General features: G+C 55.8%; 2 protein-coding genes across 2 annotated transcripts; one reads left to right on the plus strand and one right to left on the minus strand.

Moving 5' to 3' along the window:
* Nucleotides 1–1,850: 1,850 nt before the first annotated feature.
* Nucleotides 1,851–5,302, plus strand: ZBTB25 (zinc finger and BTB domain containing 25). The gene is made up of 2 exons (XM_013940996.2): nucleotides 1,851–2,064; nucleotides 3,708–5,302. The coding sequence occupies exons 1-2, from the start codon at nucleotides 1,892–1,894 to the stop codon at nucleotides 4,837–4,839; spliced, it is 1,305 nt and encodes a 434-aa protein (XP_013796450.1). The 5' UTR covers nucleotides 1,851–1,891; the 3' UTR covers nucleotides 4,840–5,302.
* A 5,669-nt stretch (nucleotides 5,303–10,971) lies between these two features.
* AKAP5 (A-kinase anchoring protein 5) lies at nucleotides 10,972–13,193 on the minus strand. The gene has a single exon (XM_067295643.1). The coding sequence runs from the start codon at nucleotides 13,111–13,113 to the stop codon at nucleotides 11,515–11,517; it is 1,599 nt and encodes a 532-aa protein (XP_067151744.1). The 5' UTR covers nucleotides 13,114–13,193; the 3' UTR covers nucleotides 10,972–11,514.
* Between the last annotated feature and the right edge of the window lie 3,363 nt (nucleotides 13,194–16,556).

Raw genomic sequence — 16,556 nt, forward strand, 5'->3', positions numbered from 1 at the left:
CTAACCTTCGCTGAGAAGAAAAGCAGCTACCGATGTTAATAGCAGCAGTAGGATTACAGTTCTGTCGAATCCCAGTCCTGCCAGGGCACAAGCCCAGAACTGCAGGATGGTCCCGGACCCCAGAGATCTTATAATTAAAATACAGGAAGCAAAGCACAGCGTGAGGAAAGCAGAACTGTCAGCAGGGCAAGCAGCAGTCCCTGCGCCCAGCGAGACGCCCCCGATCCTACGTTTCGTCTTCTCTCCGCCAGCTTTTGATGCGTTCCCTTGGCTCGGGAGCGCTCGGACGGCCTGCCCTGCCCTGGGACCTGGGGAAACAGTAACGTGCTGTATTCTCGGAGACTAAAAGGGCATTATTTGCCATAAACTTTCAGAAACCTGACCAGGAATAAGTCCAGTAAAGAGAATTGCCATTAAGGGAAGGTGATAGGAAAATGAATTGCAAAATATCAAAGGCTTGGGGAAAACCAGGAAGGCCGATCAAAGGCAGGGGATGTCTCCTGCGCAGGACGGCACCAAGCCAGGAGAGAGACCACTGAGGAGGTGGCTACATGAAAAACGTGGAGAAAGCACATAGAAAGAGCCTGTTTGCTGCCTTTTCTAATTAAAAAAGACTGCGGGACATCCAATTAATCTGAAAAACAAAAAAGGAAGCAGCCCTTCAACTGTATCCCATTAGTTGTGGAAGTCCTTGCTGCCGGAGACAGTGGCCAATACAAGCTTAAATAGGATCAAAAAGCAAATAGCTGAATACATGGAAAAGACGCATCGAAGACGGCTAAATGGAGAAGCGTGGCCTCTGCGGCAGCGAGATCCACTGCTACCAGCGCCGGCCGCTGCATCCTGCAGAGAAGCAGGATAAACCCGCCGCTCTTGCATTAAATAACTGACGTTAGAAAAATTCCTACGAGATTGCAGGAAGCCCAGGAAAGACTTGGGGTGTCCGCAGGCCTCAGCGGCGGCTGGCAAGCGCCCTTACGGCAGGGACGCAGGGGAAAGGCCAGGCTGCATCTTTGCACCCGTGTTGGTGACCAGGCGGGCGGGGGTGGTGCCTGCGGCAGGCTGCCGGCTTTCTGGTTAAAAAAAAAAAACAAGAAAACAAGAAAACAACACACAGAATCTGTACAGAGAAATGGAGGGCTGGGGGGGGGGGGGGAGGCAGGATAGTGTGGCAAAGTGACTAAAAAGCAGCGCCGCCGGGCCGCAGCCTCGCGAGCAAACCCAAACAACGCCAAATTACGCGAACTAGACTCAAACAACGCAAATCCCCGCGAACAGACCCAAACAGCGCACGACTACGTTAAACGCGGCCTTTTATTTTTTCTTTTTTTCTTTCTTTTTCTTTTTTCCTTTTCCCCCTCCCCAGCGGGCCGCGGCGCTGCGGGACTGCGCGGCCGCGGGAGGCGGCAGGAAGCGCGGGGCCGCTGCGCCCACCCCATCCGCCGCGCAGCCTGCGCCGGCGCGGAGCCGCGGGGCGGACGGGCGGGGACGGCGCTGCAGCGGCGCCTCCGCGGTGAGCGGCGCGGGCGGGCGGGCGGGCAGGGGTCGCCCCCCCCCCCCGGCACTTCCCTCCCTGCTTCCCCCCCCCCCCCCGCGCGGTGGTTTCGGTAGCAGCGATCCGCGCTGCTCCGCGCCGTGGCTACAACAGGGGGGTCCGAGGTCGGAGCGAAACCCCCGGTGATTTGGGGGGGTAAAGTTAGCGGCTCCGCACCGCTTCCTGCGGGGGGGGGGGGGGAGCCCGCGGGAGTTCCGCAGCTAGGAGCGGGCAGAAGTTGCCGAGCGGCGGCGCTTCCGCGGCGGCTCCGCGCTCGCCGCCCCGTCCCGTCGCCTCGGCGGTGCGACGTCCCCGCGCCCCGGCTCCGAGCGTGCCCCGGCCTCGCCGTTGCGCGCCATGGACGCCGCCGGCCACAGCCTCGTCCTGCTCCAGCAGCTGAACATGCAGCGCGAGTTCGGCTTTCTGTGCGACTGCACCGTTGCCATCGGAGATGTTTACTTCAAAGCCCACAGAGCGGTGCTAGCTGCTTTTTCAAACTACTTTAAGATGATATTTATTCACCAGACAAGGTAAGGACGTGCAGCTTCTCCTCCTGCGCTTTGACCGCTCTCTTCTGCCTGCTTTTTCCCCCCCCCCCTTTCTGAAGGTATTATACTCCAGAAGAGCGTAAGTGGGGATGTTAGATGGCCTGAGATGATTTTCCTAGGCCGATGCATGCCTTGGCTCTCTAAACTTTCCCAGTTTAGGATATAGTCTCATGCAGTCCATTAAAACCGCCCTTGTTAAACAGCATAAGCTAACATTCAGGCTCCACATTTTAAAGATGAGACATTTGCATGACCAGAGAAAACAAACACACGAGGATCACGGTCCTTTTGCAGTAAGATCTCACAAATTTTAAACTAGGGGTATACATGCGCTTTTTACAGCCATACAGCGTGTCCATTACTTTGCATTGGCTTCTAGACAATTCTTGTTTTAAGCTTTGCGTGAATTCAGAGTTTGCAGGTGCTGGCAGTTTTACGGCCAGGAACCAGATGTTGTGTTTAGTTACAGCATAACGCAGCGTGTAGCCGGTGAGGGAACGGTGTTCTGCCATGCGCCCTCCACGGTGCAAAGGCTTAATGCCTTTTTGGGGAGACCAGCAAGGTCCCGTCTCCAACCTCGCTCAGTGCTTGTCATTGCTCTGGCCGCCATCAGCAAGGGTGAGCGTTCAGGCCGTGCTTCCACCGTCGCTTTAGGCTGCAAGGCGCAGTCCTGCCCGTGCTCTGCCCATGCATTCCCACCAACTGCTTAGACATTATCCCAGCAAAGGAAAGAACAAGAGCCGTTCAGCTAGATGAGTTGTCCGGCCCAGCTTGCTGGGTGGGACTGTCCCTTTTGGCAGGCTCTGTGCTTCAGTGGGTTTAAAGCAATCAAGAAACCATAGCCTTATCGCAACTCTGTGCTGCAGGCTCCTGCAGATAAGGGCTGAGACTGAGATCATCAGTTTATTTTGAGCTTAGCACCATCAATGAGGCTGCCATTCAGGCGCCTCACCTGGCCTGGTAAAAAGTGGTTTCACAGGTACAATTAAGTTGCTGCCGAGTTTTGATCTGGCCTCTAAGATGGCGCTTGCTGCTTGTAATTGATGCAGTTCCTCTCGGTTCACCTTCCTTTTGCGAAGGTGAGGATGGTGACCTTCAGCACCTTCGCAAGATAATCATTAGCTATCAGCCATGTAGCCCCTTTGGCTGGAAGTGAGATTATTTCACTTCCTTTCTGATAGATACTGTTTGCTGACACGGCAGTGTAGAGCTCGTAAAGGTTACACAGTAGCAGCAGCTGCTGAATTTATTAGCTGGATGCACAAATATTCTCTGCCCCGTCATATTGGAACGGCGCACGCTGTCCACATCGGTAACTCGTGTGGCATTGCTGCAGTGGCGCACGGTCACAACTCGCTGTGCGTACGAATGCCAGGTACATGGCCCGTCTCGCTGTCTCGGACTGTGCACACGGTCGTGGTCACGCGGATAAATACACGCTTGGGCACTTTGCTGTGCGCACGAGGCGGTTGTGCGAATCACGCAGTGCTGTTCGCTGCGGATCTGGAGCCGGTCAGCAGCGCACATGCTCTAAAAGCAAAGGATAGAGCAAATGGCCGGGCAGATGATGGGTCAGGACAGTGATTTGGAGCAGCTTATGTACTTAATCATCTGTTTTGTTTCAGTGAATGCATAAAGATTCAGCCCACAGATATCCAGCCTGACATATTCAGTTACCTGTTGCATATCATGTACACTGGGAAGGGGCCAAAGCAGACCGTCAGCCAAAGCCGGCTGGAGGAGGGCATTCGGTTTCTGCACGCGGACCACCTTTCCCACATCGCGATCGAAATGAACCAAGCCTTCTCCCCAGAGACGGTGCCTTCTTCCAACTTGTACGGGATCCAGATCTCAACTGCCCACAAAACCAAACGTCTGGAAGCAAAGGAGAGCCTAGCGAGCGCGGGAAATAGGCCCCCTGCCCAGGGGGATCACCCGCAGCTGCAGCTCTCCCTCGCCATCGGACTGGACGATGGCCCGCTGGAGCAGCAGGTTGCTCGTCCCTCTGCTCAGCCTGCCGGTGCTGTCAAGCCCGCCGAAGAGCTTCCAAAACTCTCCGTCTCGATAAAGCAGGAGAAGTGTGACTCAGAGTCCGTCGTGTCCCAGAGTTGCACCCCTCCTTCTCCGGGCATGGTGAACCCTGTCTTTGCTAAAGCCAGCCACAAGGTGCATTTGTGTCACTACTGCGGGGAGCGTTTCGACTCGCGGGGCGGGTTGCGGGAGCACTTGCACACTCACGTCTCGGGCTCTCTCCCGTTCGGTGTGCCAGCCTCCATCCTGGAGAGCAGCGACCTGGGGGAAGTGCAGCCGCTCGCCGAAAACAGGGAGGCTGGCGAAGGTCACCGGCTCGGGGCCTTCCTCCTGAAAGATGATGAGCACCAGGTGGAGCGCCCAAGCCGCAGCGACCTCGAGCCTCTGCAGATTGGCCAGCTCTCGCTCATCTCCAAGGACCACGAACCGGTAGAGTTAAACTGTAACTTTTCTTTCTCCAGAAAGAGAAAAATCAGTTGCACCATCTGTGGCCACACGTTTTTCCGGAAGAGCCAGTTGCTAGAGCACATGTACGCACACAAGGGGAAGCAGTACAAATACAGCCGCTGCCAGCGGCTGGAGAGCCCCGTGACCCCCAGGTTTCGTCCTTACTGTGACAGCGAGAGCATGGGAAAGAGCTCGGGGTTATCTCAGGAGCACTTAGATTCATGTATATTGGAGTCTGATCTTATCCAAGAAAGTGTCGATACAATCCTAGTAGAGTAGTTCTCCCTTCTCCTGTGGCCTTTAGGCGCTGAATCTGTCGATATTTTGGCATTTTCCATTTAGTGAATGACTCCACTCTAGAACTGATTTCAACCACCATTCCTGTCTCCACTGAGATAACTGTGAAGAACTATATACTTTGATTTGTGTATTTATGTTTTTACTTCTTTGTCTAATTTTTAAACACAAGCTAATTAAGATCGATGTCCTTTTTGGAAGCCTCCATGTAATTTAGCTACATTTTCATAAATGTAAACTTAACTCTGCTATGCTTTACTGTAGTTAAGATTGTAGAAGTTGCTGGGTGTGAGGTTTAAGCAGCATCTGAGCAGCATTTAAGACTGTTTGTATCCTGTAGAATTGCTCTCCTGAAACTAAAATGAGGAAAATGTTTAGAGAAATGTATGTTGTTCTTTCCAAATAACTTTGTTTTTAAGTCAAAATAAATATCTCAAGGAAATAAGTCCTGAAGTTCATGTTGTATAACTGCAGTTACTAAGTCTCTATGTAAATACACATGGGAGCCTTAGGCTTGATCTTTTCCAGGGTATTGGTGGAGTTGGTTGTAGCAGTGGCAGCCTTAAATTTGACAAACCCTGGAGTCACTAGTCAACAGAATCTTTTAAATATGCTTTTAGACATGTGCTTAAGGGGTTTTCATGTGTTTTGCCTCATTCCTGCTCCTCCCTTGTCAACCTGTATGAACCTCTGTATGAAGAGGGACAAATTTTGCTGCTGCCGTGGCGTCGCATCCCAGTGTCAGGCCCTCTCCTCTGCAAGGAGGAGCGCGAGCAGCAGGGAAGTGGTCCTCTCCTTGCACGGGTTCCCTGGAGAGCGCGGCCTCACCTAAGGCTTTACAGGATTGAATACCACACAAGGTTTTTCTCAGTGAAAATGATTTCTTACTCTATAAACAGCTTGGAATAAATATATTCTTAAATGCTACAATATATGTATTTGTTAAAAGAAAATACATAATGTGTTATTTCTTCTCTGCTTGTGGAACAGCCCTAGAACTAGTAAAACAGAGGCTTTTTGCCTTTCATTTGTCATTGCTTGATACCTGGAGAGTAATAACTTACCCAAGAGGCATTTAAAATTATACGCCTGCATTCCTCTTGGATTTGTGTTTTGTCCTTCCAGTTTTTCACCTGAGATACTCTGAGCTTCCTACCAGATGGGATGATACCACCCATCCCTCAAGAGCACGCTCTTAATCCGAATGCCCCCATCAGCCACGTGAAGTTCTCACAGTGCCCAAATCTCTCTTGCGGTGAGCGGACGAGGCCTCGCGAGCTGCTCCGCTGCCCTGCTCCAGTAATCTCCTCATCGGGTTTTTGCGAAGCAGGATGCTGGAGGCGCCCTGCCAGCCGAGGTGGGATTGAGTTGTCGTATTAGGAAAGGAGCAGTTTGAACGATGGTGAGGACAGTTGGCTGTCGACACGCCGGGTCCAAACCTCTTTGTAGTCGGGACCCTTGAGCTGTTGTCTTTGAAACTGTCCTGGAGCAAGATCTGAAATCGAATCACTGCTGCCCTAAAAGACCGTCTGAGGTCTTTGTAAGGACCGCTGCTGCTTCTCCTGGGCCGTGAACTGCACGTGCTGGGGGATGGATCAGTCGCGCAGAGCTGCCAAACTGTATTTAAGAGAAAGGGAAGATCAAGCAGCCTTTGAGGCTGCACGTGTGACATGCAAAATGCACACCGCGGTTTCGTGCGCGCCTGGCTGTCGGGCTGGTCGCTGTGCCTGCTGCTCGTACGCGCGAAAGCTGTGGGTTGCTCTCGTCTCTGAACCTGGCGTGAACGCACAGCTAGCGAACTCTGTTAAAAATGCTTTCCTTAAAAAAACAAACAAACAAAACCCTCCCAACAGCTAGGCCTTCGGCTGCCGGCTGTGAGCGCGGAGCAATTCCCGTGCAGCAGGCGCAGAAGAGAGCGCTCTGGTTCGTCCACGCACTGATAACGTCGACTAAATCACGTCCAGCGCGAGACTCCTCCTAACCGGGGCAAATGCCCTCTGGGGTCTACTGACCTCTATTCCTACAAGATGGGTTAAAAGAAACGGGGGGGGAGGGGGTGTATTTTGATCGTTTCCTATTTGTGCGGACGCTGTCCGCAGTGGGCAGGCTTCTCGGCGTGCTGCCTGTGTCACTTGTACCAGTCTGTCATGCTTCAGCTCCTGTATGCAATTTAAGCTCGGTCAGGAGCACAGAGGCACATCTATTGGGTAGAGACACAGCTGCAGAGAAGAACTAAAAGTGACAGTTTTGAGACCATTCGGTGGAAGACGAGCACCTGGGCAGCTTCAGCTAGACGCCTAATTTGCCTGAACTAATTTATATTGGAAGTCAAATGGCCCTTGACGTGTTTGCAGATCTCTTCCCGAGATCGACGAGATGATAACCTGATCGTGACACGTCTTTATACAAAGGCCGCATTAAGAAAACTCGGCATCGAGGCCGGCCGGGGAGCTGGCGGGGAGCGGTGCCTGGAGGCACCTCTGGGAAATGCTCCTTTTGCCCCCGAGGCCGCAGGTTCGTGCTGCGGACACGCTTGTTCCCTCCCTGGCCAGTAACGGGGAGCTTCGATGCAAGCTGGGACCTTGAGTAGACGTTAGATCCATAGGTGCATCAGCGATGATACGTGGCCATATATTGAAGTAGTGATTCTGTTGTACTGAAAGCAAATAAATCAGGAGAACTGCAGTCATTGAAACCAGTGCTTGTGTTCATGTATGTCTTTGAAAACCGATGAGTGCAAACAATATTTTTATTAGTTTTAGACCCTTTACTAGGGCTGTACTTTGGTTAATCTTTGCAGTACTAAACATCTGTGACTGAAAGGCATTTTTTCATCGTTTGCAACACAAGAAATGTGTTCCCAGCATTTTTCTAGTGACAGTGTTAAAGCGCTGTTATGATTAATGCCGCAGAAAAAGCTTGGGAGACAGAAGTCTTGTCAGCTCTGAGTTGCATTAACTGGAGCCGCCCCTTGAAAATACCATTCACTGAGTCTCATGAATAGAAAATAATTTGAGAAGACGGTTGCATTTTGTAAGCCAGGGCAGCAGCTGCTCCTGGGGAGGCAGTAAGGAGCTGTAGTGCCACGCGTAGAAGACGCTTGGATTGCTGAACGCTTAACTCCTGTGCCGGCGCGTGCTTGAAAACCTCCCTGATGTGTACCGCTGCGCATGATAACTGTTCGTTTCTCGTATTTTTGCATGAAAAAACTGAAGGCTTCGTCACAGTACGCAGAATAAGCCCACCGGTAAGTAAGTCCTTCCAGGTAGCTGCAACCGATGATTGATAAATGTGCATGGGCTAAGAAGGAGCCGGCTGCGGATGCTGAAGACCTACAATGCAATATAACACACCGTCTCTGAAGTAAGAACAAACCTTGCAGCGCCGGGCGCCGCTCGCCCCAGCTCTCAGCAGTGCCGAGGAGCTTCGGGGCACTTCAGCTTTCCCGTGGACCGAGGTCACCGCCGGTGCCTGCAGCCGCGTGGCTGCAAGCCGGGCGGCAGGCTGCTTGCTGTGGTACCTTCACCGAATCAGTGCCAAACAGGGCGGCTTCAACACGAGGGGGTAGGGAGAGCGGCTCGGCCCCGTCCGCGGGGGCACTGCCCGCCGGCAGAGGCGTTCGGGCAGGCGGAAAGCAAGGGCAAGGTGCTGTGTGGCTCCCGCTCGCTGGTGGCGCCCCTCGGCAGCGCTTCCCACCCGGCTGCCGTCGCTGCCGTCCCCCAGCGCAGGCAGCTGCCACGACACGGAGCCACCGGCCTCGTTAATGCGGCGAACAGGGAGAGTGAACGCGACGTGCGTGACTATCATTAGACTTCAGAGTTAACATTCCAGCTGGGATTAAAATTTGCTCTCAAGGGGCTCTCCCCGAGAGCGGGAGGTTTTCCTCCTGGCTCAGCTCCAGCGCACAGAGGTGGGAAGGGGCGATCGCCATTAATTCCAATTTACTGCGTGACGGGCGGCTAGGAAGTCAGCTCTGGCTATAGACGATACTTCCAGTTTAGTAATTTCAAATGCAAAATATGTCTCCTTACCATCTCCCCCTTCTGTATCCACCAGGTATATCATTTTTTTTTCTGTAATAAAAACCACCTGAAAAGGCTGTTTTTGTGTGTTTGAGCTGAAGTCCACTTTCCAGCTAAATGGCATTTCTCCTCATTGCAGAAAAGCTCTGTCTTTTAGCAAAGAGCTGCACCCGTCACAATTTCCTGTAATAAGAAGTAAGCGTGAAAGTTGACCCTGCTAATAAATGTTAACCTATAACATTGCTTAAAGAAATGTGTAAGAAATAATATATCCTCTGGTTAGTTTTTGAAAAAAGAACACATTTAATATAAGCATTTTAGCTGGTTAAAACAACTAATTTAACCTTTAGCAAGGTTAAAACAACTAATTATTTTAATACCACCCGACAAGAGCTAACAAGAACAATTTCTTTGGGAAACAAAACGACACAGGTAAAAAAATAGCGAGGGAAACTATTTAAATCGGCCTGTTCTCTTGGAGCATTTGGTTATTTTGGGTTACTCCGGGGGAAACCCTGCATGTGAGGGGCAACGCTGGGAGCTCACTGTCCCCAGCGCATGTCCAGGCTCGGGTGCAGAGCCGCCGGCGCCCGGGAGGGCTCTCGCCACGGCAGCAGTGAAAACCTCCTCTTCTCCTCTTTCTTGCCCCAAAAGGCTGCTGGGACTGATGCGATCTCTGCTCCGGGATGAGGCACAGAGTGCTGGAAATGCCGGGGTGCGAAGCAGCCGGGGCCGGGGAGCGAGCAGAGGAAGAACAAGCTAATTCAGTTCAAATCCCGGCGCGGAGCGATGCCCCCCCATCCCGCAGCGGGGCACAGCGCGGCCGGCTCCCGGGGCCGGCGCCGCACGAGCCGCCCGAGCCGGGCTGCGGGACGCGGGGCTTCGGCATCGCCCCAGCTGCGTTCACCCGCCGGCGGGGAAAACAGCCCTAAAAAATGATCCACACACAACGTACTTGGTGCTCCTGCACAACCAAGCGCGCACGCGCGCGCGCACTCACCCATTTCCTACCCCAGTATTCCTACGCAATAGCTGATTTAATCGGTCTTTCTCCAAAAGACTAAAGTTCTGCTAAACATTTTATTAGTGTTCAACTCTCTACCCAAAACGAAGGAGTGCAGAGTCTTAATTGTCATTAACAGCTGCTATGATCTATATTTTCTTCTGTAAAACCTGAAAGAATAAATAGTATTAATACTATTGAAAACAGTAGTAATTTTCTTCTGTATTTTCCGCATGCTTATAAAGGGCCTTGAGAAATTATGTGAAAGAGGTTTTGTTAAATAAATAAATAAATACATAAATAAATAGCACAGGGCCCCGTCCGAGCCGCACCGGAAAGCGCTGGCCCATCAACCCCACTGCTCCTTTCCTGCCCTCCAGCTGCACCGGGGCTGCGGGTGCCAGCCCCTCCGGGGACGCGCCAAACCTCCAAAACTGCAAATCATTATTTTTTGCTTGCAAAATTATCGGTTGGTGTGAAATCGCAGAGAAAAACAGAGCAAATGAAGCGGTGTCAGCGAAAGCTGCTTTATTCCGCCTGCAGTGGGGTTTCGGCCCCGTCAGCCTGCAGCTCCTCCAGCGTTTTCCTCTGGAAATCCCACCGATCCCTTACGGCGGGCCGCAGGCAGGCGGCAATCTGCGAGTGGATATAACGGATGGGTAACTAGCAGGAAACCTGGCAAAAAAGTGCCGGCGAGGAGCGAGCGTCTCCGAAGGATTCAGGCCTGTTAGCGGCTCCGAGACCTCTGCCTGCTCCCCGCAGCCGAGCACCACCGGGAATTTCTCTTGCCGTGTACAAACCTCCCCGTCGTTGCCCTGTCAGTCACGAGGCAGGAGAACAACAGGAGCGTTCAGCTTTGAGGGGTCGCCGTCAGGAAAGGGTGCAGCAGCCGGCGCCGGCTCCGGGGAGGGCACTGTGCTCGTCCCTCGCGTGGCGTCGCCCCGCTCCAGAGGTACCGACGGTCCTTGAAAGCCCCTTTGCAAAGCGTGGCCTGATGCCCGAAAGGACCAGCATGAAGCACAAAGCCACTAATACTGCAAATACACTGAATTATCAACAGCTGATAACTTAGTAATCAAACTCCCAGAAAACAATAAAAAAAGAATATATTTTTAAACATCCTCAGATTTGTCTCAGGTTTTCCCTGCGCGGGAACAAGCTGTGGCACTGGCCGCTCAGCGGCCTCCCGGGGCAGGGGAGCTCCTTGTCGATGTTTGAGACGTGGCAGCACACCGGGTACGAGGAGAGTTTGCAGCCCTTGCGTTGTAACCCGAATCCAGATGCTACGCCGGGAAGAAAAAAAAAAAAAAATCTCCACGTGCCCACTGAGCAATTGCCGAGTGAGCGGCTGCTATTTCTGTATCAGCTGAGCAATCGGCAGGGGACTTCGGTCCGAGGCACGGGCTAACTTTCATGCAGCTGTATGCAAATTGCAACCACACACACACACACACACACACACACGTAATCCAAAATTATTAAAAGGCCTTTTTCTTTCAGGCTGACGGCCGTGGCGCGTGCGCGCATGCACACACGTGCGTGCACTTCTCGCAGCACCGCGGCGCGGGTTTGCCTGCTTTGACCATGTGTCTCGCGGACAGGGATGGGGCCACGGGCTGCGCGCCCTCGCCGTCACAGAAAGCTGTTCTGCTTGTGCTGCTCCAGCGCCATCTCGTTGAGCAGCTGCTCGATGGACGCCTGGATGGCCGCCTTCACCAGCGAGGACGCCGTCTCCACCAGCAGCAGCTCATGCTGCTCAGCTGCCCTGTGGCCCGGCTCGGCGCCCTCCCTCGTCCCCGGCTCGGGGCCGCCGCTCGCTCCCCCGGCCCCTGCCTGCCCATGGCGCAGCGGGGCCGGGGAGGCCTCGCAGGCCGCGTCGGAGTCGGCGTCGTCCGAATCGGCAGCAGCTGTGATGGTGATGATGATGCCGGCGCCGCCAGCCGCCTCCGCCGGCTCTGCCCTCGCTGCTGCCTCCTCTGCAGCGGCGCCGCCGGCCTGGTGCTCCGCCATGGCGCCTGCGCTGCCTCCTGGCTCGGCCTCGTCCGGCGGCTCCTCATGGGCGGCGGCAGCAGCAGCAGGTTGCTCTGTGGTGGCGGCAGCGGGTTGCTCTGTGGTGGCGGCGGCAGTGGCAGGTTGCTCTGTGGTGGCAGCGGCTCCGGGGGCGGCTTTGGCCTTTTCTCCGGGGGCGGCTCCGGGGGCGGCTTCGGCCTTGTCTCCGGGGGCAGCTTCAGCCTTGTCTCCAGCGGCAGCTCCGGGGGCGGCTTCGGCCTTGTCTCTGGGGGTGGCTCCGGGGGCGGCTTCGGCCTTGTCTCTGGGGGTGGCTCCGGGGGCGGCTTCGGCCTTGTCTCCGGCGGCGGCTTCGGCCTTGTCTCCGGGGGTGGCTCCGGGGGCGGCTTCGGCCTTGTCTCCGGGGGTGGCTCCGGGGGCAGCTTCAGCCTTGTCTCCAGGGGCGGCTTCAGCCTTGTCTCCAGGGGCAGCGGGCCGGCGCGGGCTCTCCTCGGGCTGTTGCCCCCGGGTGGCTTCACTGGCCGCTGCTGGTTCGGCTGTCTCTGGCCGGTCGGCACGCTCCGGACGCTCGTCGGGCCTGGGCACCGCCGATGGCTCGCTCTTCCCAGCAGCGCCATCGCTTTCCGGAGCCGCATCGCGGTCCTCCTTGCCCGCGGGGAGCGGGCCGGAGCGCTGGGCCGCATCCGCTCGTGCCACATGGCCTGGCTCCGGGCTGGCCGCGCTTGGGGCGCCCACTGCATCGCTGCCTTTAGCGCTGCCCTCCGACTCCTCCGCCGCTTCGGAGGCACCCAGCTTTGCCCGGCCCCGGGAGCGCCGCAGGCAGGGCATGGCGCAGCCCGCGCCGCCCCGCGGCCCCGGCGAGCCCCGCGCCCCGGCCTCCGCCACGCTCGTCGCCAGCCGCGCTCGGGAGGCCGACGGCGCCTTCTTCCGCGAGCAGGCGCCGCCCCGCCGCCGGGGCCGCGCGAGGCTTTTCAGGGCCGCCCAGGCCCCTCGCGGCGACCGGGCCCGGCCGGGGGCTTTCGCCTCCACCGCATCGGCGCTGAGGGGGCGGCTGGCATCGCCATCCCCATCACCCGCCTCCTCGGCGCCCGCCGCCCGCTGGCGGGACGCCTTCCGCTTCCTGAAGCAGAAGACGGAGGGCTTCTCCGCCTGCTGCTCTGCGGCGCCAGGCATCTCCAGCTCGCCCGCGCTCTCTGTCTGGATCTCTCTAGGCGCCGCCGCCATCGCCGCGCCTCTGCCTCCGGCGGGCTGCGCTGCCCTCGCCGCTCTTCCCGGTCAGCGCCTCAGGGGTGCCAGCGGCAGAGACGTGCGCCGGGCGCTCGCTTCCGAACGGCTCCCGAAAGAGCCTCCCCGCGCTTCAGTGAGCGGACGCGGCATGGCGCAGCGGGAAGGGCTGACGAAGCTGCTTTACACCAGAGCCAAAGTTCCTGTTTTCGTCTTATCCTGCTGCGAGCGCCTCTCCCGAGGGCACCGGGCGGACTTCAGGAAGGGGCGCTCCTTGCCCTGCCGGCCGGCTCACACTCCCCTCCGGATAACCCGCTTCAAGCAGCGCTCGACCTAACAGCGCTGCTGCTTAATGGGCAGTCTCACATATATATATTTTTTTCCTAAAGGATGACCAATCAAGCCAGGACTTGACCATTTTTATTCCTCCCAGGGGCCTGGAAGGGGTCTCCTCTTCCGAAGCCGTCGGCAGCGTCGTGTTCCGCAAGGGACTCAGCTGAAGCGGCAGTAAAACGAGAGCTGGCAGGCGGCCGCTTTCTGCTCCCGGGAAGTTTCGGCACGGCAGCCGTGTCCCCCTTTCTCACTGCTTCGCCGGCATCTGCAACGAGACACACAAGTGGTGAAGAACCATCGGGCAAAAATGACAAAGTGTTTAAAAGTTTGGGGTATTTCTTTTTTTTTGTAATAGTTCATCTGGGGAGGTGGACACGGGATGCTAAGGCAGCTCCACCGCTGCTCGCGCCATGGCAGGTTTTCCACCACTCAACATCAATATCCAAAGGCAAAATAAGGCCACTTGTGTGCCAACCTGGTTATGTTCCACCACCGAAAATACTATATTGTGTGGTGAAAGGAAAAAAAAAATTAAATTACCCATAATATGGCAAATACGTAATACACATACATTCACATACATACATTTTCTTCCCCCACGGTTAGCTAAATCTTCTCCCCACTGCTCCGTATGCCCTCACAGTTCCAGCTAGGGAAATTACACCCTGAGACGGCAGATATTTTTATCTTTAATGCACTGTATAACAATATGCAAAACACAATACGAAAAGAGGCTGGTGGAATACAAAAGAGAAATCACACGCCATGAAGAAAGCTTATTTATACTACGTGCATGTCTTCCATGGCAACCTCAATTAACACTGCATGCGTTCACCAAAAGACATATACGACCCTTTAAAAAATACTGCCTCAAAACATCATCAGAACGTTTTTGGAAATAACGTGCAAATGTGTATCACAGCAAATAGCCCAGGCTGCTCCTTGGTGCATGTCTCAGCGACTTCAGGAAATTCTTTACCAATATTTTCTACTCTGCTGTTAAGTAGCTTAAACCCCCCCAGATTATCGCACCTAGTAGCCATCTCACCCACCGCAACCCGACTATAGAAAAGCAGTAAAACGAGGGAAGACAAGCGGTACTTTGGTGGGCTTTTCACGAAGCTGCTGAAGCGGCATGACTTCTCGCGGCGGCGCAGGGGACTTTTCCCCGACCGTTGGTCGATGTTTGCTCCTTCGGCTCCCGCGGGCGCCGGCACCAAGCGGCGCCCGCCGGGCTCCAGCCGCGCGGCAGCGCCCCGGCGCGGAGCGGGGACGGGACGGGACGGGACGGGCCCGCCGGGGAGCCGGTGTGACCGGCGGGAGCGCGGCGCGGGGCTCGGCTGCAGGCCGCGGGGCGGACGGCACCGGGGCGCTTGCTCCCGTGCTGGCTCGGCATCTTCTGCAAGGCTTTTGCCATCTTTTTTCCTTTTTATTTATTTATTTTATTTTTTCAAGCAGAAAAGGAACCGAACCGCCCCGTGCCCGTGCTGAGGAGGCTGCAGGCGCCGGTGCCGCGGGAGGCGGCGGCGCACGGGCCCCCTCCCCGCTCCGCCCGCGCCGCCTCCGGCCGCGGGAAGTTTTTGAGCCCCCGCAGCGGCCCCGGGAGCCGCCGCCGCCGCCCCGCGGATGCGCCGCGGTCGGAGCCGGAGCCGGAGCCGCCGCCGCTCGGGGCCCCCGGCCGCAGCCCCCGCCGCCCCCGCCGCGGCCCCCGCGCGCCCTCACCTGCGGCGCGGCCCCGCGCGGCTCCTGCGCGGCCCCTGCGCGGCTCGCGGCTGCGCTGCCGCCGCCTCCCGCCGCAGCCGCGCCCCCCGGGCCGGCGGGGAGGGCGCTCCGCAGCCCCCCGCCCCCCGCCGGGGCCGCCCCGCGCCGCCGCCGCCCCTGCGGCCCCCCCGCGCCGGGCTCCGCGGGGCAGCAGCCCTCCCTCCTGCGGGGCTGCATCCCTCCTTTCCTTCCAGACAGCATCCCTCCCTGCTCGTGGGCCAGCCTTGCCCTCCCAGGCTGTGCACAGCAGCCGGCACAGAAGCTGTAGACTAAACACAAGGCCAAGGTCTTCCCAGGACCGGAGCTGTTTCTCCTTCTGAAGCTCAACCCGCAGCAAGATGTGCTGCAAGAGAGCGAAAGCACACCCAGGACAAAGGGACCCGCCGGGATTTACCCTCCAGGGCTTTCCCAGCAGCACAGGAAGAAAAGAGGTCTTGCTCCTGGCAGCTGTTGTTGTCCTACCTGAAACCTTCTGAGTTGCTGCAGGAGCTACCCCCTTAGTGCTGGTGCTAAAGGGCAGCGAGGTCTTGGGTTTGAGCTAATCCTTGTCAGTAAAAACAGATAAAGTCCCTCTTTCATATGGGCCTTTTTTTCTCTCCACAGCAGCTGAGATTTGACTTAAAAAACTGCATCTCCAGCTGTTATGATTGCTGGGAGGGCCTCCAGAGAAAGGGCTACCAAGTGCAGCTGATGAACTACACAAAACCATAGTTTGAGATGCCTGAACGTCCCCATTCATCTCATCAGGGAGCTAACTGACGCCCACAAAGTGTTTTAAGGATTTTAACTACTTCACAGCACGTTTGCAAGTAAGAAACCAGGCAAAGCAACATACTTTGAACCTGCAAGGGGCTTCCAGTGTAGGCCAGCCTTAGAAAAATACACATCACCTCCTCCCTCCTAACTCGTTCATGGGGAAAAAAAGGTACAAATTGGGATCAAAAGGGGATCTTTTGCCTGAAGTTTCAGCCAACAGGACGTATATATAGCAGTAAATGAAGCAAACACAAGGAACTGTCCTTCTAAAAGCTCCCTATGAGATGTGCTTGCTGGTGTTCGCTCAGGGCAATAACCTTCATTTGGAAATGGCTCTGCGCTGCGGGGTGCTCGGTGGCTTCCAATTACGATACACTTCTGCACTGAAGCATATTTTCCCTTGTTTCAGTTGGAGGCAGGAGCAAGGGAGTGAGGAAAGGCGGTGGCAGTAACAGGGATTGCTAACTCGGGTGCATTACCTCAGGGTAATTGGGCTCCACCCAATTCCCTTTGAAAACCCCTCGCATGGCACTCAAATATTCCTGCCATTGCAGGAGAAGATGGTGGCACCAAAGGGTACGATAGAAGAGAAA

Source organism: Apteryx mantelli, chromosome 4 (genome assembly GCF_036417845.1).
Source record: "Apteryx mantelli isolate bAptMan1 chromosome 4, bAptMan1.hap1, whole genome shotgun sequence".
Lineage (NCBI taxonomy): Eukaryota > Metazoa > Chordata > Aves > Apterygiformes > Apterygidae > Apteryx > Apteryx mantelli.